A 24,327-nucleotide genomic window follows, 5' to 3' on the forward strand; every position below is an offset into this window, starting at 1 on the left:
TATCATATCATTATTATAATATTAATTAATAATATTTAGATAATATTTTTAAAGGACAACTTAAATAATTTTAGTCTCCTAATAATTTAAGTTTTTATTCTCAATTTTATTAAATAAAATAAAAAATAATTCAGATAAACACAAAAAAAATAGTTTTTAGATACAATTGAATTGATTTATATAATATTTTATTTTTAACTATTAATATAGTTTATTCATAATAAATAATATTTTATATTTGTTGTTGTTTAAAATATTATTAATTATTAAATAAATTTAAATTTAAATGGATGCATAAACCATCACTAATCATATTGTGAAACCAAGGTTTGGTTTGGAAGCCTTGAATTAGTGAAACCTCAAGCTTGAGATTGAAGATAGAGGAGAGTGGATATAGGCGGGTTGCGTCGAACCACTATAAACTCTTGTGTTTGCATTCTCTCTTCCCTACTCTTTAATTTATATGCAATTGTCTTTATATTGCTTATCATATACTTGTATATAAATTGTCTTTTACTTTCGCATGGTTTAAATTTGCAAAAAGAAACCATCATCCTATTCATCCCCCCTCTAGGGTGATTACCATAGGTTGTATTAACCTAATATTTGCTAACAATTGGTATTAGAGTAAGGCTTCTTATTTAAAACTTAACCGTCTAAGAAGTAATGGCTAATCCATCAAGCTCATCTTACATTGAAAGTTTTTCAACCACCCGACCTCCACTTTTTACGGGAATCGATTATCCCTATTGGAAAACTAAAATGACTTGGTTTCTCCAATCTATTAATCTTGATTTATGGGATGTCATTGAAGATGATCCCCACATTCCTTCAAAATTAGAAAATGAAGTGATGGTTCCAAAATTAAGCATGAATGTGATGAACTTAATAGAAAAAAAGTTCAATTAAATGCCAAAGCCGTTTTTATCTTACATTGTGCTATTGATATAAATGAATTTAATCGTATTTGGCAATGTAAGTCAACTAAAAAAATTCGGAGACTATTAAAAATCACTTATGAGGGAAACAACCAAGTTAAAAAATCTATAATCAATATCCTTGTGCATGATTATGAATTATTTTCTATAAAGGATTTTGAATCTATTATTGAGATGTTTTATAGGTTCATTGTGATTGTGAATGAACTTGAAGCCTTGGGAAAGACCGACACCGAAGTAGAAAAAGTCATGAAGATCTTAAGGTCTCTACCAAAGAAATGGGAAACAAAAGTGACGGCTATTCAAGAAGCAAAGGATCTCACCAAACTTTCTCTTGAAGAACTCATTGGGTCACTTATGACTTATGAGATAGAATTGTACAATCATCAAATAGTTGAAGAAAATAAGAAAAGTATAGCCTTTATGACTTTAATAAATGATGATGATGAGGAAAAAAGTGAAAGTGAAAGGGATGAAAACTCCATGGGAGAAGAATGCACAAATGAGGATGCCAACAAATGCTTTATGGCTTTGGAATAACATCAAGATGAGGTAAACTCCAACTCAAATCATTTTGAATTTAAAGATCTTGAAAAACTTGATTTCAAAGATATCCCTCTCAATAAAAAGGTTTATTGTCTTCAAAATGAGCTCAATGAGCATAATGAAATTTTTGAAAATATTGAGAAGACAAAAATCTATTTTGAAAAGGAAAATAAGGAGTTAAAATTCTCAAATGGCCAAAATACTTTTGATATAATTTTGGCAAATCAAAAATGCACTTTTAATAATAATAAAAAAAAAAAAAAAAAAAGACTAGCCTACAAGCCTTTCAAAAATCAAAATTTTTTAAAGGAAGCCTCTAGTTTTTCGCCTTTAACTATTTGCAATCTCTAGATGAGGTCACATTAGTGATATTTGTCCCTTAAGAAAATCTCCTCACATTTTTCAAAACTCTAATTTTTTTTTGGATTCCAAATGGAAGAAAGACTAACCCTCTAGGACCCAAAAAGATATGGGTACCAAAGGTTAATTTGTTTTGTAGGGATCCATGTAAAAAGGAGGATATCCTTACCTTGGAAAAAATGCATTGATGATATTGGTAATGGTATCCCTTATAAAGCTTAATTTGTCAATATCATTTTGCTAAACTTTGTATATTAATAATATAACATTTGGTATCACTTTGATAAAATTGGTATATTTGTTAAACCAAGGTTTGAATTAAAAAAAAAAGACTTTTTTTATACCTATATAAAATTAAATGATCATATGCTTGTATGCTCTAAAAGTGTTATTCAATGCATATTATTTATCTTTTTAAATGCATATGTTCTCTCATATATTTTTTTTTCCAAATCATGCTTTAAATTGGGAATGCTCTAAGGATGACCAATCTTTTATTTGGAAACTATTCTCAAATGACAAATGAGGAGATTCATTTTCATGAGGAATTATATTTTGGATATCATGTGATTCCCTTTATATACTTATTGAAACTTTTTGTTGATGACATAAAGGGGGAGAAGTAATGGTAGGTTGCTAACTTGGGAAGAAATTTCAATTTTGTTTTAGCAATCCTATTCATATTGATGCTATGTGCTTTATTGGTTATATTTGTATGCATCATATTTAATAATAATGTATTGCCAAATTGCTAAATTGCTCTTTATGCTATTTATGTTTGATTATATCATTTTGAGCATCCTTAATATACTCCTTGAAGTTTCTAAACTTTAATATTTTCTAAATTCAAAGGAGCATATATTGAGGGGGAGCTTTTTAGCAACCTTGGTTTTGTCATCATAAAAATTGAGGAGATTGTGAAACCAAGGTTTGGTTAATCTTGATTTTGATGATAATAAAACAAAGTTTAGAACTAATGATTATATTTCAAGTGTGATTAGACAAGATGATTTTCAAAGTGGCAATCACAAAGACAAATCAAGTTAAGGAGAAATCATGAAGAAGAAGACAACCTCAAAAAGAAGTGTTTTTTCAAGATTCAAGCTTCATAAGATCTCTTTGTAAGGTTGTTGGTGCACTAGGATTATCATGCATTACATTATTTACTTATGCACCAAAATCATCAAAGAGTTATTTTGTTTTAAATATCTTAAGAATTAGATGATCTCATGTTTTCAACTAAAACTTTGTGTTAAAGTTGGTTGTTGAGCCAAAAAACAGCTCAACCGGTTGAATCGGGTGAGGAACCAGTCGACCGCAAACTCAACCGGTCGAGGTCCGGGTCGACCCCCAGCTCAACCGGTCGAGGTCCGAGTCGACCCACAGCTCAACCGGTTAAGGTCCGGGTAGACCCCCAGCTCAACTGGTCGAGGGTGCAAAAAACTTTATATTTCTTCTAGAACGGTTGTTCAACCGGTTAAGGTTGAACCTCAATCGATTAAGGTCTGGTTAAGGTCCGGTTGAGGTCCAACGGTCACCTGCCAAACATTAAATGCTAACGGATAGTCAACTGGTCGACCCCTAGCTCGACTGGTTGAACCCCCAAACGGCTAGTTTGGTTTTTCTTTTATATAAAAAGGCTTCAATCTTCATTGTTTAAAGAGCTTAACCTTCCCAAACCTTTCTTGATTATATTTGAGCATTGGAATAGTGTTTTTGAGTGCACCATTGTTCTAAAACTTGTATATCCTTAGTACACCTTTCAATCCTAGTTTTCTTATATCATCTGAACTTAAAATATTTATACTAGGATTTTGTGAGATCATTCATTTGTAAACCTTTAAGAGAAAGTTTCTCAAGAGTGTGGTATCTCTTGAGAAGTGTAAATGGTGTTTGGAGCCAAAAGTCCAAGAGGGTGAATTGGAACCATAATCCAATTGTATTGCTTGAAAGCTTGGTTTGGAAGCCTTGAATTAGTGAAACCTCAAGCTTGGGATTGAAGCGAGAGGAGAGTGGATGTAGGCCGGGTTGCGCCGAACCACTATAAACTCTTGTGTTTGCATTCTCTCTTCCCTACTCTTTAATTTATATGCAATTGTCTTTAGATTGCTTATTATATACTTGCATATAAATTGTCTTTTACTTTCACATAGTTTAAATTTGCAAAAAGAGACTATCACCCTATTCATCCCCCCTATAGGGTGATTACCACAGGTTGAATTAGCCTAATATTTGCTAACACATATTATTATCATTAATATTATATGCGCTTATATCCTATCAATTTAAACAATGTTTGTTTTTTTCAAAAATAAAATAATTTTAATATCTTCATAAAAAAATTAGAGTAGATACTCTTTAAAAAAATGAAAATTTAAGTTTTTATTCTTGATTTATTGAATAAAAAATAAATTTAGATAAATACAAAAAAACAAATTTTAAAATCCAAATTACATGTTTTTAGTTATAAGCATTTATATACTATTAATATTATAAGTAATTAATTATTCAAATAATTATTGTTTTAATCAAAACGCTCTTTAGAAAAATGATCATAATTTATTTTAAATAATTTTAATATCTTGATAAAAAAAAAACCTGGATCAAATAATGATCTTCTTAAAAAAAATGATGATAATTTAAGTTATCATTTATAATTAATTTATTGAACAAAAAATAATTTTAAATCAAAATTGGGTAAATACAATTTTTTTTTTTGTTAGAATCCAAATGATATTTTCTTAGCTACAGTTTAATTGATTTATATAACATTTGATTTTTGATTATTAAACATATAAAAAAAATATTTATATAGATGTCAATGATTCATTTATCCATATTATATTTATCATTGTCTAAAATATTAAAATATTATTAATTATCAAATATATTGAAATTTAAACAAATGCAAGAATCGCCAATTCATCCTATTATATTTTAAATTAATTTCAAAATATAGGTTTTATTTTAAATTAATGACTCTTATTTATAGTATTAATTAATATATATTTGGTATAACTGAGATTAATACATTAATAAACACTTTATAAATTTTATAATAAATTTATATTTAAAATATAATTTGTATATTTTTTTAAAAATGAAAATAAAATATTTACGAGTAACTATCCCGTATTAATGTATTTTTATAACAATAATAATAATAATAATAATAAATTCATATTTATATTTATTTACTTATATAAACCAAAAGTCCCACAAAATATTATTTTGGTAAAAAATAACTTGCTTATGAGGAAATGGAATATAGAGACAACATAACAGTTTGGAGACTGTTTAAATGCAATTTATGGTCAAATCTCCTCCTTTTTTTTTCTTTTTTTTTTTTAAGAATTACTTAAAAAAGGATTACTTTTATAGGAAAATTAAAAAATATATAAAAAATTTCATATTTTCAATAAATATCAGCTAATTTTAAAAAATAACCGTCACTTGTTTTTAAAAAGAATAACAAAAATACCTTCTGTTGATTTGTTTATGGTGCCCACCTATCTTACATTATGGTAATTTTTGATAGAAGCTGTTTGTTTATACCCCACTCTGCATTATAACTCAAAACTATTATTATGCTTCATAATCAAGGCGTTAAGGAGGACACTTGAAATTAAAATACAACTCTCCTAAAATAAAATATCTCCAGTTCATTTTCACTACAGACAGACAGAAGATGTATGGTTTGAAACCCAGTCACACAACCCGAATTTGGCTCTACTTACAGAACTGAAAGTAGACATAACTGCTCTCAAATCTTTGTGAGGATGTCTATGGGCAAACGTCTGATCTTGGTAGCCCTGTCATTGAAGGAGAGACTTCGATGGTTGAACAAGAAAATGTTGCATGAAAATAATTACAGTATTACCCGAATTTCTTGTTCCCCGCAGTTACATTATTCTGTTGAGAGGGATTCTATCATTTGGTCGAGCAAGAGGAGCAATAGTCTGCGGCATTGTCATCCCTCCAGAGACAATGATCTCTGAATTATTGCCAAAAAGATGTTAAGGAAATGATGACACAAGCCTGCAATGTGGTTTTGTAACAAGAAAGGAATAGAGGGTGAGGAGAAAAAACAGAATGTACCTATGCCTTCTCGAATGGACAGATTTGGTCTAATGATCTCCTTGGAGTTGACGAGAAATATATCACCAATGTATAGATGGTTTGTCGGGACAAAAACACTGCACAACTCTTCGTCTTCGTTCTCTTTCTACGGTCACAATCAACAAGCAGAACCAAAAAAATGGCATTTGTCAAATGTAGCCTCAACAACATTAAAAACATAACGCTATACTATATGTAATCCAAGGTTTGATCTCACATATAAATCCGCATCAATGAATGCCTAGATCATGTAGGAATAAAGAGAAACAGGGATGATCACTATTTTCATCTCAATGCCAGGATGAATACGACAAAAGCTTCTTGTGGAATAGGTTACAAATTAATAAAGCATTCTCGCACTAAATGAAATGACTGAACCCCTACTTTTGCTTAGGAAATCATTGTCCTATAACACGTAGTCTAGGCTTGTCAAAAGTGATTTTACAGAGTTATGTGTTATTCCAATTTTATTATCAGAAACAAGAAGTCAGTAAAATGAATGTGAAAAATAACCAAAAAAAAAGAAGAAGGGATTTCATGCTTACAGAACATAAAATGTGGTTCCAATCCAGGACCTTGAGTGGTCATTATACCAGAAAATTGAACAGAATCACATTTCACATTGAGTGCATATCTGCTGTAGGAGTGATAAAACCTGACACAGAAATGCACATGACCAGCATAGTCAACCTTAGCTCAATTAATGACCAGGAGTAAATCCTTCCTATGATGCAAGCTGCACATCCATTTTCCGAACAATGAAAAACTCCAGACACAACACAGAAAAAGGCATTGTTAATTTGGATATCTATTTCCCTCTTTCCAAGTGTCAGTGGTTTGCTGCCTGAGCATGGTCCTATGGGAACTCCTACATTTTTATGTTTTTTGAGACTCGACTGGATAAGAGATCCAATAGTACTGGAGAGCACAAAGAGATATGAGCCCAATACTCATTTTATGCTTTTTGCACATGATTTTCTTGCATAGCTCAGCTAAAAAAGAGACCATATATCTTCAAATAAATGGCAAGACAACTTATCTCTTTGGACTCCTGAACTACCAGAATTAATCCCATTTGTGGTGGCGATTATCATCTCTCATAATTGATGGAGTATTTAGCCAAGTATGAAAGCAACAATGATATTCACCTACCCTCAACCAAAATGAATTACAACTTAAAGTTCCTTGAATAAGGATAATGAAACAGAGGATGTGAACAATAATATTTTTCTAGTTAATTGTATGCATGCAGAGACACATTTGCACCATATATAAAAATTGCAACCTCTTACTGCCTATCACAATAACATGTCTTCAGTCACAACTAAGAGAACTATTGAAGATGCTAGCTGCTGTAATTGGTAAAGTCCAGGGGAGGAAAATTGTTCTAGACTAAGGTTTAACTTTCCACTTGAGCATGAACACTTTCTTCATTTCTTCTCTGTTCCATATTATTTTGGTTCTTTTCTTCTTTTGGAAACAACTTTCCATTGCATCATAATCAAAAGTCCAAGAAGAATTAGCTATCCTTCAATGGTGAACACTTCATCTCTTCATCCATCAAAAATGAAAAGAGAAAACAATTTTTCTTCTTGATATAATTATACAATCTGACTAGTGTAGCATGACCAGTGCTCATCTAACATTGAGTTCTTACTTTAAAATTTTAGATGGTTCACTTGCATGGTTCTTGCTCTCCAGGAAAAGTGCTCCTACTCTTGCTTAATCTTAAAGCTCAAGGCTGTCGGGAATTGTCACCATGTTTTAGTTTTGATTTTGGTTTTGGTTTGTGCAAAAATGAAAGAAATGTTGGTTATGTACTAATGATTATGCCATTGATGGTCTATTACAATGCTCACTATGCTTTGTGAATTTTAAGGTTAGGAAATAAGGCAAATTGTGTCCATATGATATTTTTTTAATTATAAAAAAGTGCTTTAATAAAATGCAGTTATCAACCTGGATCAGAATATCAAGAAAGATTAAAAAATAAAATAAAATCAATTAGCAATGGCATTTTTTACTATTGTAAATGTTATTCCAACAGATATATTCTGTTCCAATATAACATTATTTTAATCTCATCAACTGAAGGAATAACTGTTGAAGAAATGCTTCAATCATGTGAAAAGCCAGAGTAAGGGGAGTGAGTCAGACAGCACCATAGGAGAGGGTTGTGTTGTTTTTTTTTTTTATTGGAGAGGGTTGTGTTGTTTTCAAAACTCTTGGTTGTGCTATCTACAGTTTGCTAAAAATAAATAAATAAAAACTTTCCGCATCTAAAGATGGTATTAACCATCTCGTACTGCATTATCAATACTAAGTTTCCAACTACTAATTATAAAACTTTCCACTAGCTTCTAGTGCTCACACTATCAATGATCATTCCAGTAGAGCACAGCACAATAAAGATAGAATGAGGCATAGCATGTATGTGGTTTCTACATGAATTAGTCCTTTAGGCACTTAATTACTTTCCTGCCTCAATTAGTTCTCCATCTTATTATTATTTTAAAAGATTACATCTTTAATTAAAAAAAAAAACAGACATAGGTGAGTAAATTCTCTCTCCTATATACACGTAAAGTAATCAAACATTAAAACACAACTCAATTCACATATGAATAAAAAAAGGAACAAAAATCCTCTCAAACTGACTTGAGCAAAAAGCTTGAACAAATTTCAAGAAGAGAAATCATATTATCTAAAAGTACCTGAAGGATTACTGTTGATGTAATAAAACCAAATGCATATTCACCAACACGTGGATGACGGATGATAGCTACCTCTTTGAAAGCAGTGGTATTTTGGTCTGCAAAGAATACGAAAGTGACTTAAAAGTTTTAGGCTAATTATAAACACTTGCTAACATTGTAAACCGCATATATAAACACATGGAGCACAATTATGCTCCATCCTTCCAAAATTTGAGCTCACGAAGTTCAACTATTCATTTCTGAAGAAATAGTACAACCAAAACATTGGAAGTTCATCTGCATTATCACATTAAAAAAATGGTAGATTTTACTCCCTTCTTATTTTCTCAAATGCAAATCACCAAAAGGGAGATGGTGCAGAAGTTCTTAAATATTCCTTAGCCATACCTTTCCAATATCAGTGGCATCAACTGCTGTTATCGACCATGGTTTATAAGGGTTTCCCCAATACAACTGAGACTAGCAAATGAACTACCATACCAGGCCAAGACTCTGCAAATGTGCCAAATTTATGATGGTGCTTGTTTTCTAATGGTTGAGGGTACCTAGTTGTTTTCTCATTGATGAACTGGCCCATCAAGCCAAGACTCTGCAAATGCTTCAGATTTAAAATGATCTTTGTTTCCTTATTATTGAAGGTGCTTAGTTGCTTCACAGTCATATAACTGATTCATAGCTAAGGTTATAGTTCCAGATAATGGTTACAGTACCATACACAGGACAAGGATTTACCATGGAAATTAGTCAAACTTAATGTAGAATAAATTGAGTTCATTAAGATGCTTTGGAGAACTTGGTTGACCTTGCTCAAAATGGGATCACTAATAAAAGAGAATTCAACCAAAAAGAAAATAAAAAAACAAGTGTCTACTACCCATTGATCTTTTATTCCTATTGGCATATAATAGGAATTCCATTGAATCGAATTGTAGATCTGAAGCAAAGTGCAAGTTCCCATTGTATCATTAAGAGGATGAATTCCACATTCTCTTATGGCAAGACTTTCAAAAAACAAATTAACATAAGGGCATATACTTTCTCCCCTGAAAAACCATGCATCATCTGTTCAGAAATTTCAATTTATGTTCATAATGCAATTATTTTTGCACCAAACAACTAGGCGTTGAAAGTCGGTAAGCAAAAATGTAAAAAAAACTTCAGGAGTTACCTGGAGAAATTGCGGCACTAATTTGCTTGGAGGCCGAGTATATATGCTTAACAAAGGGCATTCTCTTTATAAACCATTCTCCAAGCCAGAAAACAGTGGCACCCATCCATGATGAGACAAAAACGCCAACAAAGAATACGAAAAGTAAAGATGTGACAAATCCAAGCCCTGCATCATATAGACCAACAATCTTAAGGAATACAATTGCAGATGAGTATTCTTAAGGAATACAAGTCGGACGGTTATCACTCAGAGCATAACACCTAGCTAAGAAATTTATACAAAAAGCCAAGACCAAGAAAAAACCGTTTGACAGGGATCATCCCACTTAAAAAGTACATTTGATGGTGGACAATTAAAAACATAAACCCACTTGTGGACCAATGGTTTCCTGCAAAAGGTTGTGGTGAGAGGTGGTTGAAAATTTTACTAAGAGTGCAAAGATATGACATACATGGCATTACTTTAAACAGATCTAGCAATGGGTTGCTAGCTCTATTAAGCTTGTTTGGTTTGGTAGCGAAGACATTGACCATTTTATGACAGTGATTTATGGAATTAATAGCCATATCTGTAGTTTTCTGTAGATGCCTAAGATTAGACGGAGAGCAATTTGGGGTTCTACTTTTTCCTAAAAAAAAAACATTCTAAAATCATCTTGTGTTTTTCTTGACCAACTAAAACAGATGTTTGAGTCCTAATGTGAGAAGCTTGAATGCAGATAAAATTCCCATATATGATTGAGTTTACTTTCAATCACTTTTCAAATCCTTTAGAGAATGGTACCCAAACATCAGACTGGAAACTTGAAGTGTAATTAATAGCTTGCACACTATTTCTCTTTTCAATGAGATCAGCACATGACATGTTGGATGAGTTAATTTGAGATGGTGATTTAAATCTTCCTTGTGCAGCAGAAACCAACATTGAAGGAATTGCTGTTCCGTCTCTTCCCTTGTAAGAAACATTTTTATTATCAATCAAAATAAAACTCATGTATTGGCATGATTTACAAACTGAACAATTTTCTAATTAACATTAAACTAAACTAATATTAAGAAGCAGCATTTAGTATCACCTTTCCCATACCTCCTAAAGACAATATAAAACCAAAGATCAACAGCAATGCATTTTGAACCTACCAAATATATCGATGCCAAGCCGTTCATATAATGGACTGAAGAAACCATCAACGAACTGAATAAACCACCATGTAACAAAAAATGTAACTGCAACTGGAAAAAGAACAACACTGCAATTTCAAAATCAACTCAATGTTAGGCTGGAAAATAATAAAAAATGAGTAAACATCTAGAATATATTAAGGCATAGGTAAGCATATTACCATCCAGTCATGAACTTCTTTGAGACCCAGCTCTGGAGAAAATAACAGCAAGCCTGAGAAAAAGAATCAGACCAGAACATAAGATGTGAAAAAACTTATGCTGGTTTCTTAAGTAAAAGTTGAAAAAAAAAAGGAAAAAAAAAATAGAGAAGAAGCTAAATATCATAAACAAGCTCAACGTCATGAGTGCTATAGATAAACAAAGCCTGGAAATAATAGAACCCAGCAAGAAGTGAAAAAAGCACGAAGAGAGTATATTAGGACCCTTGAACACATTTAAGTTGCAAGAAAACCTCTCAACTGGGCCCCACACCATCTTGAAACTCCCAATGATAGTTGCTACAGTAGCCTAAAGAGCAACTCCATGCAGTAGCATCTAGCATCAATGGCAGCCCTACAGTTAATTGCTACAGTTCCCCTGTAAAACTGCTAAGATCAATTACCCAATTGGCTACTAGGTAAACTACATAAGCCCTCATATAGGACATAAAGAATATCCCAGGCAAACCCAATTTTCCCCATTCTGCTAATGTACTATATACATCAGTGATCATACCAGAGATTACGAATAATATAATTAAGAGAACCCATACCCGGTTTATTAGTATCCAAATTCTATTCCAAGTAAAAAGAACCAATAAATCCAAATATATTTACTAATATTAAACAAATAGCTCTTTTAGATGTTACAAACAAATTTACATTTCCTATTTTGGAAAGTATTTTAGATGTTCTAGAACATTTCTAAGTTTTTCATGTGTGGATAATCTCTACTTGACACTGAGTGCTCTAGATAAGATAGATCATGTCTTCTGATACCACCTAAAACTTATTTCCCTTCCCAAGTTCCTGGCAGTATCTTGAGAAATTTGACAAATGGTTTTTTTTTTTTTTTAGGAAAAGAGAAGAAATTTGACAAATGGTGATCACTGTTGAATGCATTATGTGCAATAATTTTTGTATGGGAGTGAATTTAGCATTTTGTCTTGACTGATCTAATTTGGCTTACACTACATAGCATGACTAACTGGACAACCACTTTGAAGATCAAGAGCCAAAAAAGTACATGGCAGGCTGTTTGGGGAGAATGAGTCCTCACGTTGTTTTGGGGACTTTCTCTATTCCATTTGACTTTATTTTAGAAGGAAAGTCATTTGACTCCTGATTAGCAGATGAGCTTTGGCCCTTTGCCACAGAACAGCATACAACGTGCTTCTGGAATAATTTAATTGGAATTCTGGTCCCAACTTCCATGGCAGTAAGGATCTTTCTTGACCTCCATGCTTTATAAATAGCACCTTTTTCTGGCTCTGTTCGTACATGACTTTGAATTAATACAATGATACAACCTTTTTTTAACTGCCAAAACTCCATTAAAATTCCAAACTCCTCCAAATAAAGCACAACTATACCAAGTTATATTGGAGATTGGATCCAGATTACAATTTATGAACAAAAATGCCTCAGAGACAACTCGGCCATGATGGGAAATAAAAGCTTGGGTGTTCCTCCAATTGAAATAAAGACAATGTTTTGCAGACCAGAGCCATCCAACCAATCATCAATGTAACAGGGCAGAATAGAATGATAAGAACTTGCTAACATATCTGCTCAGATGGAGAGCCAGGGACATAATTTTATTTTTTGCATTTCCTTGGAGCCTCAGTTTCCAAAGGGTTTGAGGGAAAAGTCCTCAGTGCCATCATATCTCAGCTGACTTGATTAACAGGAAATTGGGAGTGTTTAGAAAATCCTCTCCACCTAGATCTTACAGGTGGGCTTAATAAAGTGGGAAAAGGGAAATAAACATGCAGGTTCAAACGGATGACCTCCATGAGGCTTTGTACCATGTTAGACAACAAATTTTGCTAAAAGTTTAAGCTTATAGGATTTAGACCCACAATGTACACCATGCACTCCAACAAGGACATGTCTCTGTGTTGTGCTTGTTGATATCATTTCCTAATTGCCTGGGTTCTTCAGTCAACAAACCAGGAACCTAATTTTTCTAGCCAAGCAAGCACCTCAGTTGGCATTACTGTAGGGGTCACACTTCTATCCTCCTTAGGTCTAGGGTTGGAGTCTTTCTTCTCTTCTAGATTTTTGACATGCTTTTGTAGAAGTGTCCACAATGTATTCCTCTGGAAGTCCTTCACCTTTTAAAGCTCTTTGGACCTCAATAAAAGCTCGTGCCTCCTATAAAAAATATGTCAGCTTTTGGCAAGGTTACGTCTGCACGCAGTTTTCAGACCCATATTTTTGTGCTAGTTAATATAAAATGCATTCTCTTCCCTCAATTTTGTAAAGAGTTACAAGCACGTAGAAGTAATTTGATCGATCCATTTGATGGAGAGAGCATCATTGTCCACGAACATAACACCACCATGTTTCAGACGTCAATATTCGCCCTTGGCCTTCTAGGAAAAGAAAAGGATTATTGGATCTAGCTCATCTAATCATTTCAGACTATTCATCCCAACCCAATAAAATAATATCAATGTATCTTCCAATATTTCTTGAATTATTCATGATTGAACAAACTCTCCTAAAATTTCTCCGAAATCTGGAATTCACAAACTATTCCAAAAAAAAAAAATGAATAAATAAATAAGCATGACAACACATCTCCTCATTTCACAATCCTCTAACTCTCACCTAAATTCTTATAACGTTTCCAAAATATTCCCCATATTTTCCCAAATAAGTCCCAAACCAATAGCCGCTCAGACGCCTAGCAATTCAGGAAAGAAACAAACCAAGAAACAAATCAACTAATACACAACTCCAAATCATGCCAAATTCCAAGCTTCCACCACTCAACTCACTCTAAACTATCTCAACCCCTCCTGAACTCATTCACGAACAAAATTCCTAGTATTTTAAAAAAAAAAATTCCGAAAAACCAGATCCATGAGAATGGAAGATACCGGAGGTTAGAGATTGAGAAATCAGACCTTTCGAGTGGAGGAATTGGGCGAAGCTGGAAGAGTTTTTTCCGGATCTTCGGGATCTTCACCGCCATTTCCACCCGTTTGACTCAAAGGCACTGAGGTTGACTCCTTTTCTTCCGCCATTTTCAGTTGGAAGGAAGCTAAATCTAGGGTATCGAGACCTTCGGCGAGAGAGAAGTTGAAGCCGAGGCATACACTGGAAATGACAGCTAAGGAGAAAAAGGACAAAAGCTGCTGGGATTATTAACTTCCAGATGAAAGCATATAGAGCCTTGTGAGCTAAGCGAACGTGATTTCAAAATATTTTCATCATTTTGGCTTGATGGTGAACCATTGTATGTAAACTTGATGGACTCAAGTCTATGTAATTATTCCCATAAACACAAAAAAATTTATGACTTTCTTACATTAAATTTTTAAAAAGCGGTTTTAAAAAAGACAATTTTACGAAACAAAAGTCCATTCGAATGGTGTGTTTTCAAAATATTTTGTATATTTAAAAAAAATAATAATATTTTTATTTTTATTATTTAAACCCATCCCTATAAAATAAGAAAAATTAAATAAAATATGGTATTACAAACAAAATTTATGACTTTCTTAAGTTAAATTTTTAAAAAGCCGTTTTAAAAAAGACAATTTTACGAAACAAAAGTACATTGGAATTATAGTGTTTTAAAAATATTTTGTATGTATTTTTAAAAATAAAATTCATACATAATATTTTTATTTTTATTAATTTTTTATTTATATAATTATTATTTAAAACCACCCATATAAAATAAGAAAAAAATAAAATATGGTTTAACATAAACAAATTGTGACTTTCTTCCATTAAATTTTAGAAAACGGTTTTAAAAAAACAACTTTATGAAACAAATATTCATTGGAATGGTTATCGTAGACTCTAAAATTTATTCTAATTTTATCTTTACATTAATTTTATATTTAGTTTTTAAATTTCGATTACATATCATTTTTTATTCATTCATAATTTAATTATTGGTTTTTATTATTTTATTACTAATATTTTTATTTTATTATTATAATTATTATATTATAATATTTTTTTTCTTTTCTCTCTCCTAACTCCTCCACCTACCCACTTCAGGCCATATACCCTCATCTCTTCCAAGCTTCTCTCACTTTCCTTTTTCTTTTTGATTTTTGCTTCTCATTTTTAAAACGGGGCGGGCAGATTTTTTTAGGGGGCTTCCTCCCTTCCTCTTCTTCTTCCCACGACAAAGAGAGACACGGGTCGGCCCATTTCTTTTTTTTCTTCCCCATTTTTCTTTTCTCTGGCTCCCCTCCCCTCACTCACACGTGACTGAATAAAAAAAAAAGAAGACTTGGGAGCCGGCACTTTTTTTTTCTCATCATTCTTTCCCTCATTTTCCTTCCCTTTCTCTCCATCCAAACACCATTTGATTATTTTATTTTCTTTCAATTTTTATTATTATTATTATTTTCTTCTCTCCTCTCACCATACCCATTCTCTCTCCATCCGCCATCCTCACCGCCATTGTCGACCACCACCAGCCACCGCCTGCCATCGCTGGCTAGCAATCCGACCACCCATAGTTCTTAAAAAATATAGGTAAATTTCATTTTTACTTTATTTTATTTTATTTGTTGGTTTGCATAGTAATTAATTTAGATTTTGGTTTATTGTTTATTGGTTATTTGTTTGAGTTTATTAGATTGGGCTCGAGATATTATCTCACTCGGACATGTATATTAATGGGTTTGTTAATTGGTTATTTATTTGAGGTTATTGGATAATATTATTTCTTTGACAATGTGTATTATTAATGCAAGTTTGTTAATTGATATGAATTTTTGGCCCACAATATGAGTGAGATTCGTTTAATGACTTAAATATTTGATATGAGTTTGAAAATTTTGAACTATTTAATTTAAACATGGAACAATTGTTATATGTATTAAATTAGGCTTTGATTATGAAATATTAAATTAAGATCTAGTATAATTTATTTTAATTTATCCAATTTTAGGTTTGGTTGATTGTGTTTGTATTTTTTGTTATTGATTTTAATGTTTTTTACTAAGACCTGTAGTAATATGGGCTTATTTTAATTGACGAAATTTATGAGACTAATTTGAAATTTAAATTTAGGTTTAAATATTTGTTTGAGATTTTGTACATCTCTATATTTATTGTATTTGGGCTTTATTTTTGCTTTTACATGGATGCAATTGACTGAGTACGAATTTTATGACATGTGAAACATGAAATTTTACGGAATAAAGTGAGACTCGAAAAGTTGTGAAGGAAGACATTAAACTCGTTGTAAGTTTGTTTGGTACATATTTCATTTCCCACTTTTATTTTGTTTTATTTTTATTGGTTTCTATAAATATTTGTTTATATATATTTATTTGTTATATACATAATTAGATATTGAACAAACCATAATTTTTGTTTAAATAAGATGAATAATTCAATAAATATATTTTAATAAAATAATAAATTTAAAATATTATTCTTAATAAAATAATTTTTTTTATTAATAAAAATTCAGAAAAATGCTTTTAATAGAATTTGAAAAATCGCTTTTAATAATAATTGTCCAAAAATTGTTTTGTAAATAAAGTTGTCCCAAAAATTAATTTTTAATAAAATTGTCAAAAAAATGTTTTTTAGATGAATTACTTTTTCTTAATTAAAATGATTTAAAAGTATTTTTTAGAAATAGATGATTTAATTTTTTTTTCGTTTAATTAAAAATGCTTTTACAAATAAAGTTATATCTTTTTAAATAATTTGTATAAATCAATTTTTTTAAATGAAAACAAATTGAAATACTTTTGTAAATAAAATTGTAAAAATTCATTCATTTTTTTTTTGTAAAAGTAAGTAAAAATAATTTTTATTGCACAATTGAAATTTTATAATAAATTCTTTTGATATGTAAATAACATTTTTTAAAAATTAAATACAAATGAAATTGAATCAAATCACTTTAAGAAAATATTTTATAAATAAATAAATTGAAATCACTCATTCAAAATTACTTTTAATGAAATCATTTGAAAACTGCTTTTTTTAATATTTTTTTATTTATTTCAATAAATCATTTTACATAATTCTCTTATTATTTATTTTGTGTATTATTGTAATTAGATTTTATCATTATTTTTGTATTTATTGATTTTCACCGTGACTTGTACATACTCATTTGCATGATCATTTTTCTTGGTATCCATAATTAATTAATTAATTGTCACAATTCTCTTAATTCATTTAGTAGAGATTGTATAGTACTACAACTCACCACCGTATCTTTCCAATAGGTAACTTGACATTCGAATCCAGATTCTATTTTTGCAGACATCTATTTTCAAAATAAGAAGTTACACATGTTTATTTCTTATTTTATTTTATCTTTTAAAAAAATTAAAACAAGTGACTACTCCAAGTATTTTTCTAAAAATCAAAATTTCACAAATAAATAAAAAACGAGTTTTATTATCGAGTGGGAACGCATCGTTCGAAAAACACGGGTCTACAATTCTGTTTTCAAAATATATGGTATACCTTTAAAATTGATAGAAGTTGTTACACAGATAAGAAAATACAAAGTAAGAAGAAGAAGAATTGTCTCATTGTATTCAGAGTACATCGGTGTGGGTATTTATAAGCTAGGTGAGGTGGTTGGGTGAGTTGGTTTGGGAGTTGTTACATGGTTGTTCAGTTACAACTGTGGGAGAGGAGGTTAGGTTAGAATCTGTTTGGTTATCATCCCCCCTCAAACTCATAGGCGGGGAGGTGACTGTGAGCTTGCTTCGTAAGCTACAAAATTGGGAAATAGACAAATGTTTGGTTAGAATATCAGCAAGTTGATCAGTGGACGGCACATAGCAGATTTGAAGCTCTTGTCGCAACACATTTTCCCTGATAAAGTGCAAGTTTAATTCGATGTGTTTGGAACGAGAATGAAAGACCGGATTGGCAGCAAGATGAGTTGCACTTTGATTATCACACCATAAGACTGGTGGAGAAGTGGGCAAGCAAAGCTCCTGAAGAAGAGACTGAATCCATACTAGCTCAACCGTGAGAGAGACTAATCCTCGGTATTCAGATTCAGCACTACTCTTGGAGACTAAGCGTTGTTTGGAGGAGGACCATGAGATGAGATTTGAGTCGAGGAAGACACAATATCCACTGGTGCTTCGGCAATCATCCGAACAGGAGGCCTAGTCAGCATCACTATATCCCTGAAGCTCCATAGAAGTGGAAGGTTGAAAATGAAGACCAAGAGAGATGGTGCCCTTTAAATAACGAATAATGCGTTTGACAGCCAACCAGTGAACATCAGAGGGCTTGGCCATGAACTGACAAGTTTTGTTCACGGCAAAAGCAATATCAGGCCAAGTGAGAGTGACATACTGTAAAGCTCCCACTATACGATGATATTCTGATGGATATGGGAGAGGAACACCATCAGACTGAGATAATGCGCGTCCAAGGCTGCCGGGTGTAGGGGCTGGTTTAGAAGCCTCCATCTAAGTACGGTGGAGCAAGTCAGCAATATATTTTTGTTGATTGAGATGCAAAACCGAGCCCTGTTGTTGAGCCTGAATGCCCAAAAAATATGATAAAGGGCCAAGATCTCTGAGGGCAAATTTGTCATGGAGATAGGAAATGAAATGGGAAACCAGCTTGGGATTACTACCAGTAACCAAGATATCATCCACGTATACAAGAAGAATAAGAATGTCATAAGCGGTATGGTGAATGAAGAGAGAAGTGTCTGCCCGAGATGACTGAAAGCCATAATCAACCAATGCAACTCGTAGCTTCTGAAACCAAGCTCTAGGGGCCTGTTTCAGGCCATAAAGAGCCTTGTGTAATTTGCAAACATAGTGAGGATATTGGGGGTGGACAAACCCTTGAGGCTGAGCCATAAAAACCTCATCTTGAAGGTCTCCATCAAGGAATGCATTTTCCACATCTAATTGACGAATTGGCCATTGAAAGGAAACTGCCAAGGCAAGGATGAGGCGTATGGTGCAGGGCTTCACAATTGGACTAAAGGTGTCAAAGTAATCCAATCTTGGAGTCTGGGTGAAGCCTTGAGCAACCAGCCTAGCTTTATGCCTTTCTACTGAGCCATTAGGGAGATATTTTAACTTGTATATCCAACGGCAACCAACAATGTGGGCTGAGGGCGGAGGAGGAACTAGACTCCAAGTGTGGTTGCGAAGAAGGGCTTGATATTCATGTTGCATAGCCTGAACCCAAGGCTCACTCTTAGAGGCCTGACTGTAAGTGTAAGGTTCACTTGTTGTCTGCATAAGAAAGCTCTTTTTCTTATGAATTCCAGATTTTTCCCTGGTCACCATAGGGTGGGTGTTGAGAGGTGAAGGAGAAGAGGAAGGTGTAGGAGAAGAAGTGGGTGCAAATGGGACCTGAAGTAGTGGTGGAAGAGAATCTGAAGTGGAGGTGCAATCGGTACTTGAAGTAGGAACAAGAAATGACACAGTTGAGGGTGAAGATGTAGATAAGAGAGGTGGATTTATTAAGGCAGACGTGAGAGGAGTGTGTTGTGGTAAGGGTGAAGGAGCAGGTATTTACTGAAATGGAAAAGAGGATTCATGAAAGAGAACATCTCTGGATATGTATAGACGACTAGTGGAGACATCAAGACAAATGTAACCTTTGTGAGCCGAGGCATAGCCAAGAAACACACAAGCAATAGATCTATATGAGAGTTTGTGGTGATTATAAGGTCTTAAGGAGGGAAAACACAAGCAGCCGAAAACTCTGAGATGATGATAGTTTGGAATTTTATGAAAAAGAACTTGTAGAGGAGATTGATAATTGAGGAGTTTAGCTGGTAGGAGATTGATGAGATAGACTGATGTTTGAAAGACAAATGACCAATACTTTGAAGGTAGAAAGCTTTAAGCCAGAAGGGCCATGTCTGTTTCAACAAGATGGCGGATTTTCCTTTCTGCCCGACCATTTTTTTGGGGTGTATGTGGACACGAAAACTGATGAACAATTCCATGAGCTTTAAGGTAAGGTTTAAATGCTATGAATTCCCCACCATTGTCTGATTGAATGCATTTTATGGTGGAATTTAACTGGTTTTCAATCATTTTTCGAAAGGTAATGAAAGTGGAGAGGGTCTGGTCCTTGGTGGAGAGAAAATAAATCCAAGTATACCTGGAATAATCATCAATGAAAAGAAGAAAATACCGTGCACCTGATGTGGAAGGAGAAGGACCCCATAAGTCAGTGTGAATAAGAGCTAAGGGTTGAGATGCATGAGAAGATGACAAAGAATAAGGTAAAGAATGAGACTTAGCCAGTGGACAAATTTTACATGGAGCAATTTTATTAATCTGAAATGAAACAGAGGATTACAAGAGGCTAAAGCCTTGGAAAGAATAGGAGCTGCTGGGTGTCCAAGTCTGGAATGCCAAATTGCACCAAGAGTGAGAGGAGGAACGGAGCTTGTAGACACAAAAACATGAGTAGATGATGAAGAAGGAAACTCATACAGACCATCCCTAAGCCATCCATTGAGAAGTGTCTGCTTGGTGACCTGATTTTTGACAAAGAAATGGGTTGAATGAAACTCAAAAAAGACAGCATTATCAGTGCAAAATTTGGAAACACTGATGAGGTTAGTGGAGAGTTGAGGAACATGAAGAACTTGATTTAAGCAAAAGACCTTGGAATGAAAGAAAAATGATTTGTTACCTGTGTTTAGGATGGGTAATGAATGACCATCACCAATGGTGACCTAATCAGCACCCGAGTACGATTGAACATGAGAGAGAGTTTGAGCATAATGATTGAGATGGTGGGTAGCTCCAGTGTCAAAGAACCAAGAATCTTGATGATCTGGTGCTGTAGCAAGCATGGCTTGTAATGGAGAAGAGTCTTGTGAAGAAGATACACCATTGGTTCATTGATAGGTGATGTCAAAACGGTGATAACACTTTACAACGGTATGTCCAAATTTACCACACAATTGGCATTGAGGGCGAGTAGGGAGGTAAGGAGGTCTATGAGGAGCAGATGAGGAAGATCTGTTAGCAGGTCTGTTATGGGGTCTAGTATGAGAAAATGGGACATGTTGGTGATTTCCTGAGTAATGGGATTGGAATCGGGGTTAAGGAGATTGGAATCTGGGGTGATGAGGTTTGGGATGTTGGGTGGAAGGGGTAGTAGCTATGTGGGCAGCCGCAAATGGCAGGTCTACAGATGAGGTATGCTGATGGTTTAAGCGTTGCTCATGGGTAAGCAGAATGCTATGGACGGAGTGGAGAGAAAGATCGTTTTCACGGGCTGTTAAGGAGGCCACAATAGAGTTGTATTCAGAACCCAGTCCTCTAAGATTATCAGAAATAGTCTTGATCTTGAGAATGTATTCTAGCATAGGATCAACCCCTTTATTTGCTGTCTGAAACTCAAGACGAAGTTGTAGAATACGAGCCTTGGATGAGGCAGAAAAGATTTTGTGTAAAGCCATCCAAGCATTATGGGAGGTCTGAAACCCAACGACTTGACCCATAATATCTGGTGTTAACGTGGAATACAACCAGCTAAGAACCATGCGATCGAAACGTCTCCATTGCACAAAATCAGGATTGAGTTCGCCAGTATGGAGCTCTTGAGGCAGGCATGGCTTGGTGCCGTCGATATATTCTTCAAAGCCATTAGCGTAAACTACATTTTCCATCTGGGTTTTCCAGAGAATGTAGTTGTTACGGTCAAGTTTGATTGGGAGGGCATGGTTGAGGGATAAAGAAACGGGGCTGGAGGTTGAAGAAGAAGGTAAATGAAGATCAGAAGAGTGAGTAGATGATGACATCTTGAAAGAAAAAAAAAATCAAGAAAACAAAGCTTGCTCTGATACCATGATAGAAGTTGTTACACAGATCAGAAAATACAAAGTAAGAAGAAGAAGAATTGTCTCATTGTATTCAGAGTACATCGGTGTGGGTATTTATAAGCTAGGTGAGGTGGTTGGGTGAGTTGGTTTGGGAGTTGTTACATGGTTGTTCAGTTACAACCGTGGGAAAGGAGGTTAGGTTAGAATCTGTTTGGTTATCAAAAATAACTTTTTATATGTAATATTTTTATTTTTATTATTATTTATCTGTATAATTATTATTTAAAACCACAAAATTTATGACTTTGTGTTTTCGAAATATTTTGTATACTTTTAAATATTCTTTTAAAATAACTTTTTATATGTAATATTTTTATTTTTATTATTTTCTATTTGTATAGTTATTATTTAAAACCACAAAAATTTATGACTTTGTGTTTTCGAAATATTTTGTATACTATTAAATATTATTTTAAAATAACTTTTTATATGTAATATTTTTATTTTTATTATTTTCTATTTGTATAGTTATTATTTAAAACCACCAAAATTTATGACTTTGTGTTTTCGAAATATTTTGTATACTTTTAAATATTTTTTTAAAAATAACTTTTTATAGGTAACTTTTTATAATTATTTGTTCACTTGTATGGTTATTATTTAAAACCACCAAAATTTATGACTTTGTGTTTTCGAAATATTTTGTATACTTTTAAATATTTTTTTAAAAATAACTTTTTATAGGTAACTTTTTATAATTATTTGTTCACTTGTATGGTTATTATTTAAAACCACCCCTATAAAATAAGAAAAAAAAAACAAAATATGTTATAACAAAAGGAAATTGATGATTTTCTTACATTACATTTTAGAAAACGGTTTTAAAAAATACAATTTTAGGAAACAAAAGTCCTTTGGAATTGGAATGTTTTCAAAATATTTTGTATATTTTCAAATATTTTTAAAAATAATTTATATATGCAATGTTTTTATTTGCATTATTATTTTTATTTGTATAATTATTATTTAAAACCACCTCAATAAAATAAAATAAAAAATTAAAATATGACATAACACAAAAAATTAATGATTTTCTTACATTAAATTTTAGACAACAGTTTTTAAAAAGACAATTTTAGGAAACAAAAGTCCTTTTGAATTCGAATGTTTTCAAAATATTTTGTATATTTTCAAATATTTCTTAAAAATAATTTATATATATAATGTTTTATCTTCAATAATTTTTTTTGTTTGTATAATTATTATTTAAAGCCACCCTTGCAAAATAAGAAAAAAAAATGTTATAAAAAGTACACCATATTTTCATAATAAGTTAAAAAAAAAATTCTAAAAAAAAATGTTTTTGCCTATTTTTTCTCTCTTAAGAATTATTTTAAAATAAATTCACAAAATTTTAAAAATGAGACTGAATATCCCATGATTCCCATCTTCTCATGCGACACCACAGATCACCACACCCACCTTCCGCGCCATTTGGCTCCAGATAAAATCTCACTTTATAGCGGGAAACTTCAAAAATTCCCTCTACCCATGCAAAGGGAAATCCAAATTTCAGATTCAGACTCTTTCCATATATATATATATATATATATATATATGGGTGGTGTAAGCCGAGCCGGTTCGACGGAGGTCCTGAGTGAGAAATAGTTCAAGAAAAATGTATGTGGTGGTGAAGAGAGATGGCGTCAGGAGTGGTGCTTTTCGACAAGATCACGGTCCGGTTGAAGAATCTGAGTTATGGGTTGTATATTGATCACTGCGATTTGGTGCTTGTGGCTCGGGTGTGCGCTGGTGTGACATCCCATATGTTGTTGGAGAGGGAAAGTTTCTAACATTTTATATAAATATAAACTCTTAATCTTGTATATGCATTTTAAAAGTTGCGAGGGCTTTGACTCACAGTATATAATATCTACTTAATTGGGAGCAGTTCATTACGTATCAGGGCCATCCCCGACCTGGTAGAGGTTTGTTTGACTTTTTAGGGGTATTTGTCTACCGACAATCTTGTGCACACAATGTGTAGAAGTGTGTTTTGTTTTTTAGGATGTTCGCCTGTTTGACCTAAAAATGAAAAATCCTATGACACACGATCATGACATTGAGTTTACATGGAGTGTTTGTGACATCTTATATTGGTATATTGGATATTGGATAGGGAGAAAGTTTCTGAAACTATATAAGTATGTACTCTTTTTAATCCTATAAACACGTTTTAAAGTTGTCAGAACTTTTGAACCAAATTGATAATATCTACACGGTTGAGAGTAGGTCGTTATGACTGAAGTCTA

General features: G+C 32.7%; 1 protein-coding gene across 1 annotated transcript; it reads right to left on the reverse strand.

The window, feature by feature from the left end:
* Positions 1 to 5,406: 5,406 nt before the first annotated feature.
* LOC117919219 (protein LIKE COV 2) lies at positions 5,407 to 14,435 on the reverse strand. The gene is made up of 7 exons (XM_034836352.1): positions 14,148 to 14,435; positions 11,194 to 11,246; positions 10,991 to 11,100; positions 9,849 to 10,016; positions 8,678 to 8,775; positions 5,943 to 6,069; positions 5,407 to 5,838 (listed from the first exon to the last, which is right to left on the reverse strand). Exons 1-7 carry the CDS (start codon positions 14,265 to 14,267, stop codon positions 5,747 to 5,749), a joined length of 768 nt encoding a protein of 255 aa, XP_034692243.1. The 5' UTR covers positions 14,268 to 14,435; the 3' UTR covers positions 5,407 to 5,746.
* Between the last annotated feature and the right edge of the window lie 9,892 nt (positions 14,436 to 24,327).

This window comes from Vitis riparia, chromosome 7, assembly GCF_004353265.1.
Source record: "Vitis riparia cultivar Riparia Gloire de Montpellier isolate 1030 chromosome 7, EGFV_Vit.rip_1.0, whole genome shotgun sequence".
NCBI classification, from domain to species: domain Eukaryota; kingdom Viridiplantae; phylum Streptophyta; class Magnoliopsida; order Vitales; family Vitaceae; genus Vitis; species Vitis riparia.

Bases quoted from the DNA above. Each gene is read 5' to 3' on its own strand.
- LOC117919219 (XM_034836352.1), bottom strand. From the start codon at position 14,267: ATGGCGGAAGAAAAGGAGTCAACCTCAGTGCCTTTGAGTCAAACGGGT. The intron at 11,101-11,193 runs GTAATATGCTTA...TTGAAATTGCAG, and splicing joins AAGAAGTTCATGACTGGATG to TGTTGTTCTTTTTCCAGTTG. The intron at 5,839-5,942 runs GTACATTCTGTT...GCAATAATTCAG, and splicing joins GTCCATTCGAGAAGGCATAG to AGATCATTGTCTCTGGAGGG.